Source organism: Callionymus lyra, chromosome 2, assembly GCF_982586985.1.
Source record: "Callionymus lyra chromosome 2, fCalLyr1.hap1.1, whole genome shotgun sequence".
Lineage (NCBI taxonomy): Eukaryota > Metazoa > Chordata > Actinopteri > Syngnathiformes > Callionymidae > Callionymus > Callionymus lyra.
In genome coordinates this window covers 27,138,435-27,159,948 of record NC_141819.1, presented here as the reverse complement: position 1 = coordinate 27,159,948, position 21,514 = coordinate 27,138,435, and the positions used below count along the sequence as shown (strand labels likewise).

At 41.2% G+C, this 21,514-nt stretch overlaps 2 protein-coding genes across 2 annotated transcripts; one reads left to right on the top strand and one right to left on the bottom strand.

Annotated features, from left to right (window-relative positions):
* Positions 1 to 8,161: 8,161 nt before the first annotated feature.
* On the top strand, positions 8,162 to 10,325 carry LOC148086209 (alpha-2-HS-glycoprotein-like). The gene is made up of 7 exons (XM_087784392.1): positions 8,162 to 8,371; positions 8,454 to 8,564; positions 8,640 to 8,724; positions 8,935 to 9,104; positions 9,165 to 9,281; positions 9,675 to 9,752; positions 10,009 to 10,325. The coding sequence occupies exons 1-7, from the start codon at positions 8,177 to 8,179 to the stop codon at positions 10,282 to 10,284; spliced, it is 1,032 nt and encodes a 343-aa protein (XP_087640518.1). The 5' UTR covers positions 8,162 to 8,176; the 3' UTR covers positions 10,285 to 10,325.
* Positions 10,326 to 11,024: 699 nt separating this feature from the next.
* Positions 11,025 to 21,292, bottom strand: sass6 (SAS-6 centriolar assembly protein). Its single transcript, XM_087782894.1, has 16 exons — positions 21,158 to 21,292; positions 18,324 to 18,384; positions 17,949 to 18,028; positions 17,777 to 17,881; positions 17,501 to 17,669; positions 16,530 to 16,607; positions 16,181 to 16,300; positions 15,926 to 16,117; positions 14,674 to 14,868; positions 14,304 to 14,393; positions 13,711 to 13,890; positions 13,437 to 13,518; positions 13,067 to 13,167; positions 12,001 to 12,104; positions 11,646 to 11,737; positions 11,025 to 11,236 (listed from the first exon to the last, which is right to left on the bottom strand). The coding sequence occupies exons 1-16, from the start codon at positions 21,217 to 21,219 to the stop codon at positions 11,184 to 11,186; spliced, it is 1,764 nt and encodes a 587-aa protein (XP_087639020.1). The 5' UTR covers positions 21,220 to 21,292; the 3' UTR covers positions 11,025 to 11,183.
* Positions 21,293 to 21,514: the final 222 nt, after the last annotated feature.

The window sequence follows — 21,514 nt, the reverse complement described above, 5'->3', positions numbered from 1 at the left end:
TTATTTACTGGGAACGAATGTTGTGCTGCTGTTTTTAATATTAAAAAAAACCTAAATAAGTAAGTAAATTATATTTATAGAGCACTTTTCCAGACCAGGGTCACAAAGCGCTTAAACAATCAAAACAAAAATCAAAAAAATATATACTTAAAAGATCAAGATAACACTGAGAACAACACAGGAGTCTCAGAGAATCGAGGAAAATGCAACTGCGGTCACAGAAAGTTACAGTTTCTATAAAACTAATGTTGGGGGGTTCAGAGGGGAACATTTGAAAATGTTACTGTTCAGAGTCCAAACAGTCCTTTTTAATGACTGACCTGAAAAAAAAAAAAATTTTTTAAACTTGCCTAAAAAAAAAAATCCATTTTGAGCCAAATGTCATCAATTCAACTCTCTGTTCACCAGTTTTCTTGTCTGGGCGCATTGAACCTGGTTCTCAACCAGCGGGGGCGCTATACTCGGGGGACCGTCGGCCCGTTTGCTCGCCACGCTTGAACGATCTGTAATCCCTTAAACTGGAGTGTTTGATCTTGTTGGTGCGTGGGTTTGTCTCGGTCACTTCACAGACAAGCATTGTGAAATGTTCAAGGTCAAATCCTCAGTGTTGGACTTGGATTAGTCCTTTTAAAAAAAGAAAAGTCTTTCTAGTTCAGCGTCTGTCTTCTTGGCTAATTGGACCTGCGAGTGAAGCAGATTCCAGGAGGAGTGAGTTATTTATATTTGAGGAACAGCTCAGCCAGAAAGCAAATCATTGATCATCTCAATCTACAGCTTTGCTTATGGTCTGTCTCCATAGCAACACCAGGAAGAAAGCGTACCAACGGTAGGAAGGTAGCCTTAATGATTCCTTACTCGTCTTCCTACTGCATCACATCATCTCAGGATGAAACCACTCCTGTATCAACGTGTTTTCCTCCTTGACGATGAAACCTTTTCTGAATCCGAAGACTCATCAGTGCAGTGGCGTCAAACTTGATCACTCAAGGGGCCATAGCTTTAGCCGTCCAGGGGCAGGTTGAATTAAATGTGTATTTACTAAGGCAGTATGTGTCTGATGGATGTATATTCTTTCCATTTTGGCTTAATTTTTGTCTTTCACTAAGCACTCTCATAATATTCCTCATATTGATTCACGTCAACATCAGTTTTACTCCTATTGAAAGTCACTGTCGAATTGTTGACATGAATAATATTATTGTATCTTCTCTTAAACATATTTTTGGATGATGAAGATAACAGGGTGGTGGTGAGAGGACGCTGGCGGGTTTGGCTGCCGCTTCTCCCTCCTTGAAATTTGTTTTAATTTGTTTCCTACGGCCCTTACCTGGGTCTTTCGACTACGTATCGCTGCTTCTTCTCCTGCTGCATTTTCGGCTTGCAAACCCTTGCTGGGTGACCACTGGTACCGTTGTGGCTAGCCATTGCTGGGTAAGACCGCTGCCTTCCTGCAGTCAGCCACCGCGTGACAACCACCGCTGTCCCCCGACAGGTTTCCACCTGCTCCCGGCTAGGACCGCTGCCACCGTAGCCCAGGCTCGGCTACTCCATCCGCCATGATGCGGTTGGTATTCCTCTGCCTGCAACTCTTTTTCCATCTGTCACCGAAATCCACCTCCTCCGTCAAACCGGCCATGGCTCTACGCTACACAACTTCACAACTTCTCCGGCTAAATCATCAAACACCTCTCACTACGGTACTCTCCACTGCAATAAAAACCGCTGGACTTCTAAGACGCCGCCGCTACATTCACAGAGGCTCCCGTCGCATGTTTGTCCTAAATTCCACAGAGGAAAACAGTCTCACTTCTCTCTGGACCGACCACAGCTACCGCACTTCCTCATTCCGTCATCACAACAATACGCGTCATCAGTGCAACCTTCCGGTGAACGGCCTCAACCTCCGCCCGGTACCCACTGAAAATAGCCCTGTTCAACACAAGATCCCTCAACAATAAAAGCCTCATTTTAAATGAATTCATCACTGACAATAAACTGGACTTACTCTGTCTCACTGAAACCTGGCAAAAACCCCTGGACTACCTTGCATTAAACCAAACCACCCCTTCTGAATATTCATATATGGACAACCCACGCACTAAAGGCCGGGGGGGAGGAATTGCTGCCATTCACCGCCAAACCTCAACCCTCGGCCCCTCCCCATCCCTGCTGCACCATCTTTTGAACACCTGGTTTTTAAACTCCCCGGTCAAAAACCTATTATCATTGCTGTCATCTACCGTCCTCCAAAACCAAACCCATCCTTTCTGTCAGATTTCTCAGACTTCTTCACCCAACTGTCTCTCATCTCTTCATCCATTTTACTCCTTGGCGACTTTAATATTCACATTGACTCCCCGGACTGCAAAGCTACAACCGACTTTCTGGATCTACTCAACTGCTTCAACCTGACCCAACATGTTCATTTCCCCACCCACAGTCATGGACACATTCTGGACCTGGTCTGTTCCATTGGCATCCACATCGAACATCTCTCACACACCGACCTCACCATCTCCGACCACCTAGCAATCACTATAGAGATCAACACTCCCACCCCACAACACAAACAACAACGCTCTATTACTTTCCGGAATCTCAAATCCATCTGTCCAATCGCCCTCTCCACATGTATATCAAACACTCTAGCTGACTCCAACCTCCCTGAAAACCCAACTCAAACGGACCTCATCAACCTTTACAACCACACTCTGTCCACCAGCCTCAACCACCTGGCCCCCATAAAAACAAAAATGGTCAAATTCACTCACTCTGCCCCCTGGTACACTCCTGAACTGTACAAACTCAAAAAACAACGCAGACAACTGGAACGCATTCGCGATAAAACTGGACTCACTGTACACAACCAAGCCTACAAACAACACACTCACCTGTACCAGACTGCACTCCATAAAGCCCGCTCCACCTTCTACTCCAAGATCATCGACTCTGGCTCCTCAAACCCCCGCACTCTGTTTTCCACCATAGATAAACTCCTAAAACCAACGGACAACATCCCACACTCCTTCACCCCTGACAAATGCAATAAATTTCTATCATTTTTTCACTCGAAAATTGAAATAATACACAACCAGCTAACAACCTCCTCTTCCACCTCCCCTGACCCCCTTCTTGCAGACCAAAGTGTTTCCTTATTTTCACCCATAAAAACATCTGACCTCACCAAAATGCTATCTGGCATTAAACTCTCCTCCTGCCCCTTGGATCCCATCCCCTCTACCCTTGTCAAAGCCTGTCTCCCCAACCTTACCCCACTCATCACTGCCATTTTAAACTCCTCCCTCACCTCTGGTACGGTACCCCAATTCTTTCAAACTTGCTGCCATCACACCTATCCTCAAAAAACCCGGCCTGGACCCTGAAAACCCTGACAACTTCCGACCCATTTCAAACCTCCCATTCCTCTCCAGACTGCTTGAACGTTCTGTTGCCATCCAGCTAAAACAACATCTCCACTCAAACCAACTGTATGAAACATTTCTATCCGGCTTCAGAACTCACCACAGCACAGAAACAGCACTACTCAAAGTTACCAATGACCTCCTGCTCGCATCCGACTCTGGCTCACTCACCATTCTCCTCCTCCTCGACCTCAGCGCCGCCTTTGACACCATCAACCACACCATACTCCTCAGTCGCCTGCAATCATCCATTGGCATCACCGGCTCCACACTTTCCTGGTTCAGATCATACCTCTCAGACAGATTACACTTAATTTCCATCAACAACTGCACATCCAAAACCATCCCAGTCACACATGGTGTCCCCCAAGGTTCCGTTCTGGGTCCCCTACTGTTCATCCTCTACATTCTTCCCCTTGGACACATCATTCGCCACCACGGACTACAATTTCACTGTTACGCCGACGATACCCAGCTTTACATCTCCACAGCAACCATCACTCCTGCCATTCTCTCCACCCTCACAACCTGTCTCACTGCAATAAAAACCTGGATGAACAACAACTTTCTCAAACTCAACTGCAATAAATCGGAAATTATCATCATTGAAAAACTCAAAACTCTGCTGCCAGATTACTCGCCCACACCCGCTCTAGAGAACACACTCCCAATACAGCAACAAATTAATTTCAAGGTCCTGCTCATCACCTACAAAGCCCTCAATAACCTTGCCCCCCCCTACCTCACCAACCTCCTCAAACGTCACTCCCCCACTCGCGAACTCAGATCATCTGACACCAACCTTCTGACCCCCATCACAAGATCAAAACACCGCACCACAGGAGACAGAGCTTTTGCCATTTCTGCCCCAACCCTCTGAAATCCCTCCCCCCAAACATCCGAAATTCAGACTCCATAAACTCATTCAAAAGCCAACTCAAAACTCACCTCTTCAAGAAAGCATAAGACCCCTGACTCCACCCATACCATACCTGACTCTATTTTGAATTTGTTTTCGTGTTCTTTTTTTTCTTTTCTTTTATGTATATTATATGCAATGTAAAGCGTCTTTGAGTGACCTCCAAAAAAGCGCTATATAAAACTTATCAATTATTATTATTATTATTATTAAACAGTCAATGGGCCACATGAATTGTGTAGGCGGACCAGATTTGTCCCCCAGGCCTTGAGGTCGGCATGAGCATCAGGGCTATATATGTATATTTGTATTACTGTCAAGCATAACTATTAAGTTTACATTTCAGCTCATAGCTCATATTTATGTATTCACACTGAGAGTAATACAGACTTGGATCAGTGAATCAATCCAGTGCGACTCAAACATCATTTGACGTTTTTTTCACACGCACAAATCTCCAGATTTCAACTGCATGGAAGCTTCTTTAGCTGAACAGGTGAAGAGAGAACTCTCCACATGTTGTCCTCGCATACAAGACTCCTCAATACAAACATCTTGAGCTTCACCTCACATTACATCACCCTTCAGTTCAGTAGTTGTGTCCACCAGCCTCAACCACCTGGCCCCCATAAAAAACAAAAATGGTCAAATTCACTCACTCTGCCCCCTGGTACACTCCTGAACTGTACAAACTCAAAAAACAATGCAGACAACTGGAACGCATTCGCAATAAAACTGGACTCACTGTACACAACCAAGCCTACAAACAACACACTCACCTGTACCAGACTGCACTCCATAAAGCCCGCTCCACCTTCTACTCCAAGATCATCGACTCTGGCTCCTCAAACCCCCGCACTCTGTTTTCCACCATAGATAAACTCCTAAAACCAACGGACAACATCCCACACTCCTTCACCCCTGACAAATGCAATAATTTTCTATCATTTTTTCACTCAAAAATTGAAATAATACACAACCAGCTAACCACCTCCTCTTCCACCTCCCCTGACCCGGAACTCCCAGACCCCCTTCTTGCAGACCAAAGTTTTTCCTTATTTTCACCCATAAAAACATCTGACCTCACCAAAATGCTATCTGGCATTAAACTCTCCTCCTGCCCCTTGGATCCCATCCCCTCTACCCTTGTCAAAGCCTGTCTCCCCAACCTTACCCCACTCATCACTGCCATTTTAAACTCCTCCCTCACCTCTGGTACGGTACCCCAATTCTTTCAAACTTGCTGCCATCACACCTATCCTCAAAAAACCCGGCCTGGACCCTGAAAACCCTGACAACTTCCGACCCATTTCAAACCTCCCATTCCTCTCCAAACGGCTTGAACGTTCTGTTGCCATCCAGCTAAAACAACATCTCCACTCAAACCAACTGTATGAAACATTTCTATCCGGCTTCAGAACTCACCACAGCACAGAAACAGCACTACTCAAAGTTACCAATGACCTCCTGCTCGCATCCGACTCTGGCTCACTCACCATTCTCCTCCTCCTCGACCTCAGCGCCGCCTTTGACACCATCAACCACACCATACTCCTCAGTCGCCTGCAATCATCCATTGGCATCACCGGCTCCACACTTTCCTGGTTCAGATCATACCTCTCAGACAGATTACACTTCATTTCCATCAACAACTGCACATCCAAAACCATCCCAGTCACACATGGTGTCCCCCAAGGTTCCGTTCTGGGTCCCCTACTGTTCATCCTCTACATTCTTCCCCTTGGACACATCATTCGCCACCACGGACTACAATTTCACTGTTACGCCGACGATACCCAGCTTTACATCTCCACAGCAACCATCACTCCTGCCATTCTCTCCACCCTCACAACCTGTCTCACTGCAATAAAAACCTGGATGAACAACAACTTTCTCAAACTCAACTGCAATAAATCGGAAATTATCATCATTGAAAAACTCAAAACTCTGCTGCCAGATTACTCGCCCACACCCGCTCTAGAGAACACACTCCCAATACAGCAACAAATTAATTTCAAGATCCTGCTCATCACCTACAAAGCCCTCAATAACCTTGCCCCCCCCCTACCTCACCAACCTCCTCAAACGTCACTCCCCCACTCGCAAACTCAGATCATCTGACACCAACCTTCTGACCCCCATCACAAGATCAAAACACCGCACCACAGGAGACAGAGCTTTTGCCATTTCTGCCCCAACCCTCTGGAACTCCCTCCCCCCAAACATCCGAAATTCAGACTCCATAAACTCATTCAAAAGCCAACTCAAAACTCACCTCTTCAAGAAAGCATACGACCCCTGACTCCACCCATACCATACCTGACTCTATTTTGAATTTGTTTTCGTGTTCTTTTTTTTCTTTTCTTTTATGTATATTATATGCAATGTAAAGCGTCTTTGAGTGACCTCCAAAAAAGCGCTATATAAAACTTATCAATTATTATTATTATTATTATTAAACAGTCAATGGGCCACATGAATTGTGTAGGCGGACCAGATTTGTCCCCCAGGCCTTGAGGTCGGCATGAGCATCAGGGCTATATATGTATATTTGTATTACTGTCAAGCATAACTATTAAGTTTACATTTCAGCTCATAGCTCATATTTATGTATTCACACTGAGAGTAATACAGACTTCGATCAGTGAATCAATCCAGTGCGACTCAAACATCATTTGACATTTTTTTCACACGCACAAATCTCCAGATTTCAACTGCATGGAAGCTTCTTTAGCTGACCAGGTGAAGAGAGAACTCTCCACATGTTGTCCTCGCATACAAGACTCCTCAATACAAACATCTTGAGCTTCACCTCACATTACATCACCCTTCAGTTCAGTGGTTGTGCTGCAGCCTCTGCTGAAGTAAAGTCCTGTCCTTAAAGAAACCACAAACTTGGAGGCCAATTAAATTCAAAAGTTCCCTATACAAACAACTCTTGGTCATTCTACGAATCCAGTGTAGTTTGTATCAGGTCCATTTCATGAACTCTCTTAAGATAATTTAAAATTACCCCATGATCAGAAAGTCCCACATGAAGTAAATGAATATTCTCTTTTTGGTCCACATTTTCATTCATTTCAATAATGCCTATAAAGACTATTCTTTTAGAAAATCAAAGACAACGATATAAATTCTGCAATTTCTAAATGAAAAACAATTTATTGTTTACTAGAGTCCATCTCACAGTGTTGCAAATTTTGCACCTGGGTCAGATCATTACTGACACACCCCTCACCATCGTGTCATTGACTCTAGTTCGCAAGAACTCGGCTTTGACTGCCAATCGGTATATTTAGCTGCACCCGTGCACGGCATAAGTTATTCATAGAAAAAAAAGTATTTAAGGTGTTCTTGGGTCACCTCCATGATGGTCTTATGCGTATATTGTGGTTAATAATAACATGTGATATTGTTGAGGTTCTGATAGAGTCTGTTCCTGCAGTTTTGACAGGTTCTCTTCAATCTTGTTTGTTATGTTGTTGAAAAGAGGAAGTCGGCCGTCTTCACGCATGTTGACATTTGTTTGCGACACCCAGCAGGTTTTCACACTGAATTTCCCCTAATTTCAGTGTGAAAAATGTTGTTCATCCAATGGGTGTTAAACCCATGAACTTCACGACGTAACACTGGCAAACACTGATCCAATTTTATCTCAAAATATATTTATTTGATCTTTGTAGCTTCAAAACAGGACAAAACACACTGTGATGCAACAACATTTCAACGTTCAATTTCAACACCGGGATAAATTCCAGGAAGTCCTTGTATGACCCGTCCAAAGCCTATAAAGCAGAACCGCTTCCCTCTCGACGGCTCCATCCGCCTCTTCATCATGAAGTCATTCGTGGTTCTGGTTCTGTTGCCGGCGCTGGTGCTCCTCGGCGCCGACGCGGCACCTGACGCGGTCGCCTGCAGCGAAGACAACAATGTCGCAGCCCAGCGTCTGGCCATGCAGGCCATCCACGACAACCACGACCACGGCTACAAGTTCAAGCTTGAAAAGGTCCATGAGAGTAAAGTGAACAAGGTGAGGTTGATCACATTGTAAAAGGTGATCAGAGATTTTACTCCTGGAACAAACATGTGTCTGCGGCTCATCTTATCCACAGGTGCAAGACGGCTGTGAAATCAACCTGTTGATGGGACTCAGGGAGACCATGTGCAGCGTGGTCAACCCCAAGAATGTTGACGATTGTGGCGTGAGGGAACTGGGTTCCAGGGTAAACACACCGACTCCTTCTCACTTTTCAAGAGTGATATCATGGAGACGCTGACTTGTTGCTTCTGCTCTCCAGGCGGTGGTGGCGAACTGCACCGTGATGCTGGAGGTGAAGAACGACGTCTCCAAAGTCACCAGATACGAGTGTGAGACTCGACAAGGTCAATATTTAACTTGTTAAGTTTGCGCCTGCAGAAGAGGATTGTGTAAGATGAGCAAACATGTCTAGACTGGTGAAAGTTTGAGCTCTGGTCAAGAATCAATCATGTTGACCAGAGGTCAGTGAGGAACCAAGGGTTTGAGCAGAATGTATGATGAGTAAATGTGAGGGTGTAACTGTTCTGAGGGTACTAACACATATTTGTGTGTAGAGGTGACCAACGCGGAGATGATGAGCATATGTCCGGACTGTCCTGTGCTTATCTCCCTCAACGATCCGGACAGTCTCGCGGCCGTTAACCTGGCAGTCAGGGAGTACAACCAGAACTCCTCCCTCACCAGCGTCTACGTGCTAAACGAAGTCGGCCGCATCCTGTCATACGTAAGAAGCACCGGCGTTGAATTCCGCCGCCTCTGGATTCTCACCTCTCTCCTCCGACAGTACATCATGGGGATGGGGATGGGCTACAGCTTCGAATTCAACATGGTGGAGACTCGTTGCCCGAGGGGGTCCAGGATAGTTCCAGAAGCCTGTTTACCTCTCTGCCCCCAAAGAGCTGTGAGTGTGATCCAACTTTATGATCGAGTCAGAGCTTGACTAGCTGTTGAAGATTAGCAGGTTGTTGACTGGTCTTTGCTATTCTAATTCTTATTTTGAACTTCGACATCAGAGGATCAAGACCAGAGAACTGGTAAAAGGGTTGTTTCGAGGTCCATCAGTACAACTTCGACTAAACCTCATTTTTGAAAAGAAAGAATCAACTGTTGCCATGACAACCACCTACTGCAGTTTGAGCACACACACCACAAACCTTGACTTTCGACGGCTTCTTATGTTTTATTCACAAAACTCTCGGAAGGGGACCGTCAGGGTCAGAGAGCTGTCGGCCACTCGCTATTGAACAGAACCTCAGTGAGAATTGTGTTAATCTTTTTGCTCATCTCTGCGTAGAATCACGTCCAGTGCAAATCGAGTTTTAACAAGAGAAGCGGAGTCCGGGCGCCCGAGTGTGAATCGTATCCAGCCCAGGTGAGTCACGGATCACACTTAAAAACATCACCTATAGCACCTGTTGGTAAGATAATTGAAGAAAATGACATTATTTCCTGATTTCTCCGGACAACAACTGAAGTAGCAGACCGGATTTATTCCTTATCGACGACACAAGTGCTGTGTTCCACTTGTCTTGAGCTAAACACAACTGACATACGCAATACTCAATGTTTCCATAGTTAGTTTCAAAGAAGACGGTGCTAATAATGTGGCTCTTCAACTATTTCCACAGGACCAACATGTTCTGGCACCTGGGGAGATGGAACCTGTGTGCTCGCACCGTCACAGAGTACCGTTCCCTCTTCCTGGACCTCCAGCTCCTCCAACATCTCAGGAAAGGCTTCCCCCGTTCCAGCCAATCCAACCACCTCCGCGCCCGGATCACACTCACATGCCGTGTAATGAGCCAAGATTACAAAGTGCAGATAACATCCATCCTATTTGTAGCTGGCCTGTTGGTCAGGTGCTGGCGCCCGATAAGGAAATGATCCAACAACAGTCAATGTAACTGAGGTTTGACACAGTCGGACAATAAAAATATAAAATATTCTTGGGATTGCAGTTATTCTTCAGTTAAATTAAGGAGCGAACCACAAATATGCAATATCAAAAAAGGCTGCTTCTAGAGTGATGGGATCACATTTAAGCAGGAGTTTCAAACTTGACCACACATTGGGCCAAAATCCTTTTAGATGTCACAGTCAGACTGTCGCTCAATTTGTTCTTTCTAATGATTTTTTTGCTTTACATTATTTACTATAGTTCTTTAATGGTTCAATACACTTCAATAAAGTGTTTAAAATAAAATGTATCTACAAGGGCTTTCATTTTTGTGTAGCAATCAAACTTCAGGCCTCTAGGAGTCATTGCTCCTCCGCAGCAAAAGGAACAATAAAATACTGCAAGATCCTGGTAATGACTGAGGACAAGAGGATACCGTCGACTCCAGCAGCTTTTAAAGCTGATGTTTGGACATATTTTGGTTTCAAAACAAATGAAAGCAGTTATGACTTCAAGAGTCACATTGTCTGTAAATTCTGCAACACCAGAGTCAACTACTTGTACTACTGCAAACGTATCCTTGTTCCTACAGTATTTCATGTTGTATCAGCCAATTCTTGCCAATACACTACCCTATTAAAATAAAGTATTGTGTACAATTTTCTGCCGGACACTAAGGTTTTGCTCAAAGTTTGTTTCAGAAAAAAAGGTAAACTCTATGGCACATATTAAGAAACCGAAAAGTAATTAAAAACAGAGAATTAAAATAATTTTATTTAATTAAAATGTGCACGTATTAGAAAGGCAACAACAAATATATTACAAGTATTGTACACGTCAGAACATCGGCGCGAACAAGATCAAGGACGACATGCTTTCACCTGTAGCACTCGCGTCACTGCTGCTTCAGGCAGAAAAATAAGCCGAAGGCACCGGAGGTTTGGTTCTCTGAGGCAGGTCTGGAAAATGGAAAACACTTAATCACGTTCATGAACACAAGCATCTGGCTCCAACATCAGGTATGACAGAATCTACAGTTCAGGTCATACATTTGGGAACACACTCCATTAGAGTGTGTTTTAGTCTCATCCATCTCCGCCTCACCTTTGTTGTGCATTAATAACTGATGGAAGTATTACAGTGTTTATTATTCCTGCCTCAAAGCCATTTTCCCTTCCCTCACTTTGAAACACAAACCGATATGAACAACAGTGATTAGTGTTTAATCAAGAGGCACGACTTCCTAGGGAGATCGCTGAGGTCAATAACCTCCAACTGACAGGTGCAGTGACTCATTGCATACTGATAACATTTCAGGGACCCAAATCAGATTTGATTTTTATCTTCAAATGGGTAACATAATTGTACCTTTGTGCAGAAGATTGGAGGGCAGACCGTAGACTGGAATGCTGTCATCTCTTCTCTCAAAGTATTTTGAGTCCAGACCTGCAGCATCTCCTCTGAGGTCGTCAGGGAGACAAATCAGACAAAGATGAATAACATTAATTCAGCATCAATCCATCGATATACATTTCGTCGTTTTCACTTTCAAATTTATTTAACAATATTTTGGCCCAAGAGCAGTTCGATAGAAAAGGGGCATCTTGATCAACACATGGACAAAGTGTGATCCAGCCATATTTGGATCTTTGTCTGCATTTAGTGTGACCATCTCTGGTGTTACTTCATGATGTCATGACACTAGAAACCAGAGATTACTCACATGTGTTTGCTAGCCTGCTGAAGCGTTCGGGGTTCAGCAGAAGAAGTACCGACTGCTAACAGTTGGGTCCCAACAGGTTTCATGGCTTGAGGATAAAACTGCGCCTGAAAGATGTACCTCTTTAACAACATATAAAGAACCCCAACGTTCATCTAATGGTATATCATTGACAACTTTTGTTCAAGTTCAAAGCTTAAATAAAAGGCAGGAGACTCATGTTTCGTTTCCATTCAAGTTGTTCTAGTCAGAGCAAAATAAATATAATATACATCTATAAATTAGATGACTTCAAGTCTCTCTTAAGTAGAGAAAGTAACAAAAGTATAATAAGTAAGAAGTAAAATTGAAGTACCTGGAGGTGACCTAGTTTTATAAAAGGCAACTTATGTGAAAATCCAACTCTCCTGACTTTCTCACGTTTCAAATGTCCTCCTCTCCACATACAGTAGGTCCCTCAGCAGTGAAGTTATTACTTTATAAAGTTCTCCTCCGTCTGAAATCTCGGCGAACAAGAGTTTTCGAGAGGCGTCGATTATGACCTAATAATGGCTTCACTCCTCCTCTAGCCAGCTGTAATCACTCCCCGCTTTGTTTGTACAACGAGTGCCTTGGAGGTGGAGAGTTCTGAGATTGATGACGCACTGTGACAAACCTCCATGCTTGGCCAATCACAGCAGAGTGGATGTCGTTATGATAAACGAGATTTAATCTCCATAAAAGGGAATTTTCAGTAGCAGAACTTAAGTACAATTTCTAATGAAAATATTTCATTTAAAAGATAGTTTTCTATTTAAGAGACACTCAAATCAACATATTAGTTGACCTTCAATGAAGTGGGTTTTCTTCTTCTAATTTATTTTGTTTACCATGTTGACTCTACATGTTATTGTTGGTGTTAGGAGCATGTATTAAAAATGGCTTTAAAGAAGGCACCGCTGATAACGGCAGTAAACAATTTCTCACATTTCTCAATAAATCTCATTGATGATTCTTCTGAAAATATTAATGAATGAAGGATTTCCTAAAACCAAATTAAGAGACTGTTTAAACAAAGTTATCAACCCACCCGAAATCCAGAGGTGGCAGGTAGAGGAGCTGGATAGTCCAAACCTTCAGGCTTCTTGGTCAGGAGCTTTTCATTCAGCTGCTTATTTAACCAGTTGATGACTGAGGGAAAAACATCATCTGTCATGGTCATTGTAGGTTCTTGTATTTGAAACTCTGTCTAATAGGATCCAGGGTAAAACACAATCCCATAGTGCATATGGCGGTTAGAGCCTCTGCTTCGGTATAGTATCCATTTCTAAAGCTAATTGTAATGGAAGTCAGTTTTGTATGAGATCGATTCAAGCTTTTCTGAAATCAACTCTCTGTTCTTTGATGTAGTGGAGAAACGCCTTTGATACGCACTTCTTTCATGTTTCATTCTAACTTACCGTTCTCATTGGTTTTCAGGACTTCTTTACTTTCATTTAGCTTTTGAACCGTCGCCTCAAGCTGTTCTTTGAGCTTTGAAATCTGAAGAGAAAGAACATTTGATTTTTGAGAAATATTCCTCCTTTTATATATCCGGAGCACATGACTATTTCTAGGGTCTTAGGTTGGACAAGGGTTCAGGGGTCGATTAAGTTGACAAAGAATTCAATCAAATTTGTCAAACAGCAGGTCACTAACTTAAGGTAACTTCCAAATAAAAAACAATTAACAAACCTGCTCGTCCTTGTTGGTGAGCTGTTGCTGAGCGCTCTGAAGATCCTTCTCAACAGTTTGAAGCTTCCCTGTAGTTTCCTGCAGCACCTTCTCCTGCGACACCGTCACCGTGTTCTTCACTTTAATTTTGCCCACCAGGCCTCTGACCTCACTCTGCAGCTTCTTAATGATACCGTTGGCCTGAATAAAACAAAAAGTGTGAATATTTTCCTGCCGGTTTCTTGAAGAACAAGATTAATTTCCGTTCACCTGTTAATTTGATTAGATTTTAGCAAAAACTGATCATGTTTATAATAGCATTTACACTGAAGGGTTAGACGACATTTGTAAAGTCTAGTGTTCAGGTTTATAATTCTGATGACAAATGGTAATGAAAAACGATATAAATAAAATGTGGAAATCACTCCTGGGGTGTCACAAAATTACTACCAATAATAAATATAATGCTAAAGAAAGAAAGTTCATGTTCCTCTTTAAACTCTGGATATAGATTTACAATTCCCGTGTTCAGTCCTGTTCATCTTGTTGTTTTCTCTCAAACACTAATAATAAAAACAACAACACAGGGATTTCAGTTCAGCAGCATCACAGACCTTAATCAGCTCTTCAGACAGAGACTTGACTGTAGACTCCAGTTTCTTGGTCTGCAGTTTTTTCATTTCAGCAGCTTCTTCTGCAGACTCCTAAATAACAGATAAGACTTGTTGTAGAGAATGATAGCGCTATGAATGTATATTTGTGCATATTTTCATGGATTTACAGACACACAGTAAAATCAATGTCAGATAACAATGTTCTCGCTTAAGGTTTCTTGTTGCCAGCAGCAGATTATTGACCTCAGAGGCAAATTGAAATCACAGTTAGAAACAAATGGCAAAAACACCATATTTAATTAATTCGAGTATCTTACAGTTAGAAAATATGGTAAGTGATGAGATATTGATCAACTATGTTTCCACTCGCCTTCTGTCTCTGCGTGGCCTCCAGCACCTCTTTGGTTCGGCCCATCAGCTGATCCTTGTCTTTGTTCTCTTGGTCCAGGACGGCCACTTTCAACTGAAGCTGGCTGACCAGTCGCTCCTTCTCGTGTACTTCAGTGTCCAGACTGCTGTTGTCCCTCCTCAGAGTCAGCAGCTGCTGCTTTGATCGTTGACACTCCTGGACAAACAACCATGAAACTTTTCTTTACTTGGTGGTACGCAGAATAATCATTGCTTACATAAGAAATGTGGAGTATTGAATTTTCAGCTGACGCCTCAATACTGTGGTTTTATGGAGTTATATTCCTCAACTAAACTGGAATGTAGACTTTATGACTACAAAAATAATTCTTATCAAATCCAGGCCATGTAAAACAGATTATACAACAACCGGTAAGTGGTTTTGAGAATTCTCCTCTTACACGTTTTTCAGAAATATATGTATTAATATTTGATTAAACTTCTTAACCAAAACAACTTCTCTCATGAATAATAGTTTGAACTGTAAAATATCTTTAGGGAACCCTGATTTGATTTGACACTTAAATAATCAAATTGAATATATACTTATAAATATAACACACATATAAATATTTTCTACTCCAAATATACCACAAGTATGGAGGCCAAATTCTGGTAAATTCCATCCAAGAGGTTGGGCTAGCATCGATGACAGAACACCAGGATAACTTGACAGCTCTACTCTCAGCAACCTCTTTGAACTTTGACCTTGTTTTTGGTTCAAATGGTGGCCTGGTTTTTATCCAACTATATTTATACATATTTCAGATTTGCTTCCTCTGCATTTTTTGTTGATCAACAGCTTCAAAACAGTTCGGCATTAAATTGACGTCCCGTTTTTTTTTTACTGTTTTTATTTTATTTTTGAAAAAAACGATATTGATAAGTGTTTCTTTACAAGCCTTTATGTCTCATTCAAATGTTTTAATATCCATTAGTTATATAAGAACCTCAATATTGTCCACACAAAATAGCCTCACATAGTTGTAAGACTGAGGTCATAACTGGCTTATGGGCCTGAAATGATCTGCAAACATGTTGCAAGTGTGAAACTGCTAACGTTTGCTGAAAGAAAAACAGGACAGAGGAGGACGGGGAGAAGGATAATGATGATGATACAGATCTGCAACAAAGCCCTTCAACAGAAGAGGCGCTGACATGATCAGAAATTAATCACTGCAGACTTATTCAGTTACATTTTCCTGCTTCCTCACCTCTTCTGCACCCACTAGCTTGATCTTGAGGTCTCTGATGGTGGATTCATTCTTGTACTTCCTCTCGGTCAAGTCTCTGCAGGAAGTCTCCAGCTCGGACAGTCTGCTCTGGAGCTGCTGACTGCTCTTCTTGTGAGAACTCTCCAATTCCTGGCGGAGCTGCTGGGTTTGCTGCTGCAACTTGCTCTGTAACTGATGCAGGCCAGCGAGGACACATTAATGAAGACTGACAAGAGCAAACGCGTACAATCTTACCTCTGAAGCCTTTTCTCTTTCTGACTGCAGCTCATTACAGTGTCGGCTGGACAGAGAACTGGACTGAGACGTCCACTCTGAGCGCAGTTTGTCCAGCTCTCTTGTTTTCTCAGAAAGAGTCTGTCAGTCGTATGATATGAAATGTTCTTATTAATACATTTGAACTGCTGTGTCAACATAAGAAATTCTGTTTTTCATTTCACTGCAGCTCAGTTTTCTGTGGGGCTTCTATATCAGCAGACTGCCTGCCTGGCCAAACAACACAATTCTCTACCTTGAGATGTATTATTAGTGTGCACAGCACTCGACCCTGAACCTGAACATCAGTACAAAAGAAGAGAAATCTCACCTGCTGCGCATAACTCAGCTGCCTGCTGAGGTCCTCCTCAGTTTTCTTCAACTTGGTCTCGAGGGTTTGTTTTTCTGCCTGAAAAAGCCGAATATGTTGGAGTATAATTTTTTGATTGTTTTATTACCTCGTCAATTACGCAACCATATCAATGCCTCATAACATCAGAACCACAGATTCCAAGACCGTTAGATATTCAGCACAGGCCAAACGTTTGGAAACACCTTCTCATTCAATATTTTTCGTGATTAATTGCACAATAGATTCTCATTGAATGCATCAAAACTATGAACGAACACATGCATAACTATGTACTTTAAAAAAATGTGAAATACCTGAATAAACTGTCTTATATTCTAGTTTCTTTAAAATAACCATCTTTTTCTCAGACTTTTGGCATTATATTTATCACCATGAAAAATAGTCACCTTAAATGTTTCTACTTCACTGGTGTGTCTTGGGGTTACTTAGTGGAATTGTTTTCCTTATAAATGGGGTTGAGACCATCAGAGGATGTTGATACAGAACCAAGTAAAGAGAAATGACTGACCATCATTACTTTAAGTAATTAAGATCAGTCAGTATCAACAATTGTAAACACTTTGGATGGACCCAGAAGGTGTGTCCAAACGTACTGCATTTGATAATATTTGCATTTTGACATTAATCAAAGTAAAAAAAAGTTAATATTGATGAAAAAAACAAGTCGCAAGTTTAAAATATTGCAAATGATTGTGTTTCTCCTTCAAATGTTAGTTTTCTTTTAACCATTTAAAAAAGCAAAAATGAAAAATAAATAAAATAATTAACCGGTTATACACTTGTATATTCTCATGTAGGTGTCTGGTCGCCGTACTTTAATAGAAAATAGAACAATTCTTATCATTTTGTTATTGTCGACACATTCACGTCAATCATTCAACAAGATATTTGATTAGGAATATCTACCATGAACGACAACGACTACTCACCTTCAGAGAGGAGAGGCACACTGCCAGGTAGTCTCTCACGTGTTTGTCGGACCCTTGACTGAGCCTTAAAGACAAATGATTCAGGTGTTTGAATGCATTTGTTTCTACTACACTGAAGTTGGCAGGACCTTCCAGAGACGTCGTCTGACATGACAAATGCAGGAGAAACCTTTGGAAAAAAAGAACAAACTTATTTCAAGGGTGGATTGAGAGGATTTGACAGAATTAAAAAATAACTTGAAGTCATGCGAGAGCATTTGTCTTCTATGTTGACACCTTGGATTGTCAGACCCTTGCTCGGACGAACACAGATTCAGCAGGTCGATGAACTTTTGAGGGAAAGATGCGAAGTCTATGAGCAGCCCCTGCTGAACCTTCAAACTGCACAGAAGAGAAGATGTTACACAACACACTTAATAAATCAACAAAAGGTGTCTGAGAAACTCACCTCTGAAAATCTTCTTCTGAAATTGAGAGGTTGAAGAGAAAATATGGATCAGCATCATCTGTTAATCTCACGAGAAGATCCTGTCAGCCAGAAAAGCAAAACGTTTGTATCATTAACGACAATGTGACCATGGAAAACTTGCCATCTACAATGTAAAAACAAATTATCTTCAAAGTGTGAAGAAAATGTACAATTCAAAAACATCGACTAGGAGTACGATGACTCATGATAGTGTTTTTTTTTCCCATTCTAGCTGCTTTAATGTTCAGTTAAAAAACCTTCAAAAGATAACGAATATAAGGATTGCCAGCTACACAAGCAGTCAAGAAGTAGAATCCATGTTTAAAAAATTAAACATAAAAGGTTGTTACTCACTCTTTTGTGGACTGGACTTGTTGTTAGCTGCAGCTCAATTGTGACCCGGATTTGTGACTTCCTGTATGAATATTATACTTTATTTCACCGTTCAGGAAAAGCGCTATATACAGTGCCTTGCGAAAGTATTCGGCCCCCTTGAACCTTTCAACATTTCGCCACATTTCAGGCTTCAAACATAAAGATATAAAATTTTAATTTTTTGTCATGAATCAACAACAAGTGGGACACAATCGTGAAGTGGAACGAAATTTATTGGATAATCTAAACTTTTTTAACAAATAAAAAACTGAAAAGTGGGGCGTGCAATATTATTCGGCCCCTTTACTTTCAGTGCAGCAAACTCACTCCAGAAGTTCAGTGAGGATCTTTGAAGTGATCCAATGTTGTCCTAAATGACTGATGATGATAAATAGAATGAACCTGTGTGTAATCAAGTCTCCGTATAAATGCACCTGCTCTTTGATAGTCTCAGGGTTCTGTTTAAAGCGCAGAGAGAACCATTACTGTTGTGGAGAAGTTTAAAGCCGGATTTGGATACAAAAAGATTTCCCAAGCTTTAAACATCTCAAGGAGCACTGTGCAAGCAATTATATTGAAATGGAAGGAGTATCAGACCACTGCAAATCTACCAAGACCCGGCCGTCCCTCCTAACTTTCATCTCAAACAAGGAGAAGGCTGATCAGAGATGCAGCCAAGAGGTCCATGATCACTCTGGATGAACTTCAGATAACTACAGCTGAGGTGGGAGAGTCTGTCCATAGGACAACATTCAGTCGTGCACTGCACAAATCTGGCCTTTATGGAAGAGTGGCAAGAAGAAAGCCATTTCTCAAAGATATCCATAAAAAGTCTTGTTTAAAGTTTGCCACAAGCCACCTGGGAGACACACCAAACATGTGGAAGAAGGTGCTCTGGTCAGATGAAACCAAAATAGAACTTTTTGGCCACAATGCAAAACGATATGTTTGGCGTAAAAGCAACACAGCTCATCACCCTGAACACACCATCCCCACTGTCAAACATGGAGGTGGCAGCATCATGGTTTGGGCCTGCTTTTCTTCAGCAGGGACAGGGAAGATGGCTAAAATTGATGGGAAGATGGATGGAGCCAAATATAGGACCATTCTGGAAGAAAACCTGTCTGCAAAAGACCTGAGACTGGGATGGAGATTTATCTTCAAACAGGACAATGATCCAAAACATAAAGCCAAATCTACAATGGAATGGTTCACAAATAGACGTATCCAGGTGTTAGAATGGCCAAGTCAAAGTCCAGACCTGAATCCAATCGAGAATCTGTGGAAAGAGCTGAAGACTGCTGTTCACAAACGCTCTCCATCCAACCTCACTGAGCTCGAGCTGTTTTGCAAGGAAGAATGGGCAAGAATTCCAGTCTCTCGATGTGCAAAACTGATAGAGACATACCCCAAGCGACTTGCAGCTGTAATTGCAGCAAAAGGTGGCGCTACAAAGTATTAGCGCAAGGGGGCCGAATAATATTGCACGCCCCACTTTTCAGTTTTTTATTTGTTAAAAAAGTTTAAATTATCCAATAAATTTCGTTCCACTTCACGATTGTGTCCCACTTGTTGTTGATTCATGACAAAAAAAAATAATTTATATCTTTGTTTGAAGCCTGAAATGTGGCGAAATGTTGAAAGATTCAAGGGGGCCGAATACTTTCGCAAGGCACTGTAAATACAAATTACTTATTTACTTATCTTACACAAGTACAACCAAAATACATGTGAAAGAACAGTGGTAACGGCATTGTACTTACTTACCATCAAAAAGGGTCAAATCAAAGGATTTTACATTTTTGACACAGTTTATTTTCTGTTTTCCGTTTTAATGAAATTTGATTCAAAAAAGTATTTCCCATCTGTAGTTTAAATTACACAATTAAGTTATCAAGTGACATCAAATAAACCTGTCTGCTTTTATTTTCTTAAAAAATGTGTAGCCAACTTAATCTGGAATCAAACTAACATAAGAATTAAGAATTTAAAATGAGTATTGAAATAGAACGATTAGTAGTAGATTATACTTTACCCATATCTTTTAATTTGTATAAATGGTCACAACTTTCTCTTCAAATGTGTTATGTCTCTATGGAGATTTAGTGGATATGCAACACTGATATGAGCCAATATAAACATTTCATATTGTATTTTTTTTCCCTCGGATGTAATTATTGAGATATGATATTCCTTTATTAGTCCCACGAGACTAAACAGATTTAGATAAAATAGGGGGAAAATTAATACAAAAATATGAAAATTATAAATAAATATAATGATAAACAGCATTTTTTTAAATACACAATGTTTTACAAGTGTAATAGTTTTGAATTATGAACTTTTTTGCATAATATAATTATAATAAATATATAATTATTTTTATTTTTTCATATATTGTTAACAAATGTATACAAAAGTGAGCACCGTTTAATTATTGAAATTTAAGACTTGGTCTGAAAAAAAACTGTGTTTCTGGATTTTAAGTTAAAATGGTTATTTTATTTTGATTTATACAAGAAATGTAGTAATTAAAAACATTTGAACATTATTTTTATTTTTATCAGTTTTTCACTAAAACATGAAACATCTGGTACCTACAATTGAAAAACCACCAGTACATTTATAATAAAGTTTGACAATTAAAATGACTAGATGTTATGTTGTGTTTAAACGTAACAAACTACAGTTGACTAGAGAAATTATTCGAAATATCTGAAATCTCCAGAATCTCGATACACAAACAGTTTTTTAACCAGATATTCCTCTGTTGACATCTTTGGAAAACAGACACTGTTAGGCTCGCGCCTTACCTCTCCTCGCAGTCTCGACACCTGACGTTCACTTGCAACACTTTGCTAAAAAGTTCTTCCATTTTCCTGTCATAGGTTCTCAAAGTATCCTCGATATTTACACAAATTAAGTGAAACAAACTTCTGTTTTTTGAGTTGGCGCTTTCCAGCCGCCAAATGTTTGACCCCGGTAGAGGAAAAAAAATGGAAACGCCCCCGAGAGAATAACTGTTGTCGCCCCCTGCTGGCTTGGGGAGTAAACCGCATCCATTGTACCGCCAAGAATGGAATGAACTTTAATGCCAAAAATAAAAATAGAAACAATTATAAAAATATATAAATTATTAAATATATCTTTTTTTTTTATGAATACTTGTT

Bases quoted from the DNA above. Each gene is read 5' to 3' on its own strand.
- LOC148086209 (XM_087784392.1), top strand. From the start codon at position 8,177: ATGAAGTCATTCGTGGTTCTGGTTCTGTTGCCGGCGCTGGTGCTCCTC. The intron at 8,565-8,639 runs GTAAACACACCG...TCTGCTCTCCAG, and splicing joins TGAGGGAACTGGGTTCCAGG to GCGGTGGTGGCGAACTGCAC. The intron at 9,105-9,164 runs GTAAGAAGCACC...CTCCTCCGACAG, and splicing joins TCGGCCGCATCCTGTCATAC to TACATCATGGGGATGGGGAT.
- sass6 (XM_087782894.1), bottom strand. From the start codon at position 21,219: ATGGAAGAACTTTTTAGCAAAGTGTTGCAAGTGAACGTCAGGTGTCGA. The intron at 16,301-16,529 runs GTGAGATTTCTC...TACGACTGACAG, and splicing joins AGCTGAGTTATGCGCAGCAG to ACTCTTTCTGAGAAAACAAG. The intron at 14,394-14,673 runs GCGAGTGGAAAC...TCTGTTATTTAG, and splicing joins AGGCCACGCAGAGACAGAAG to GAGTCTGCAGAAGAAGCTGC.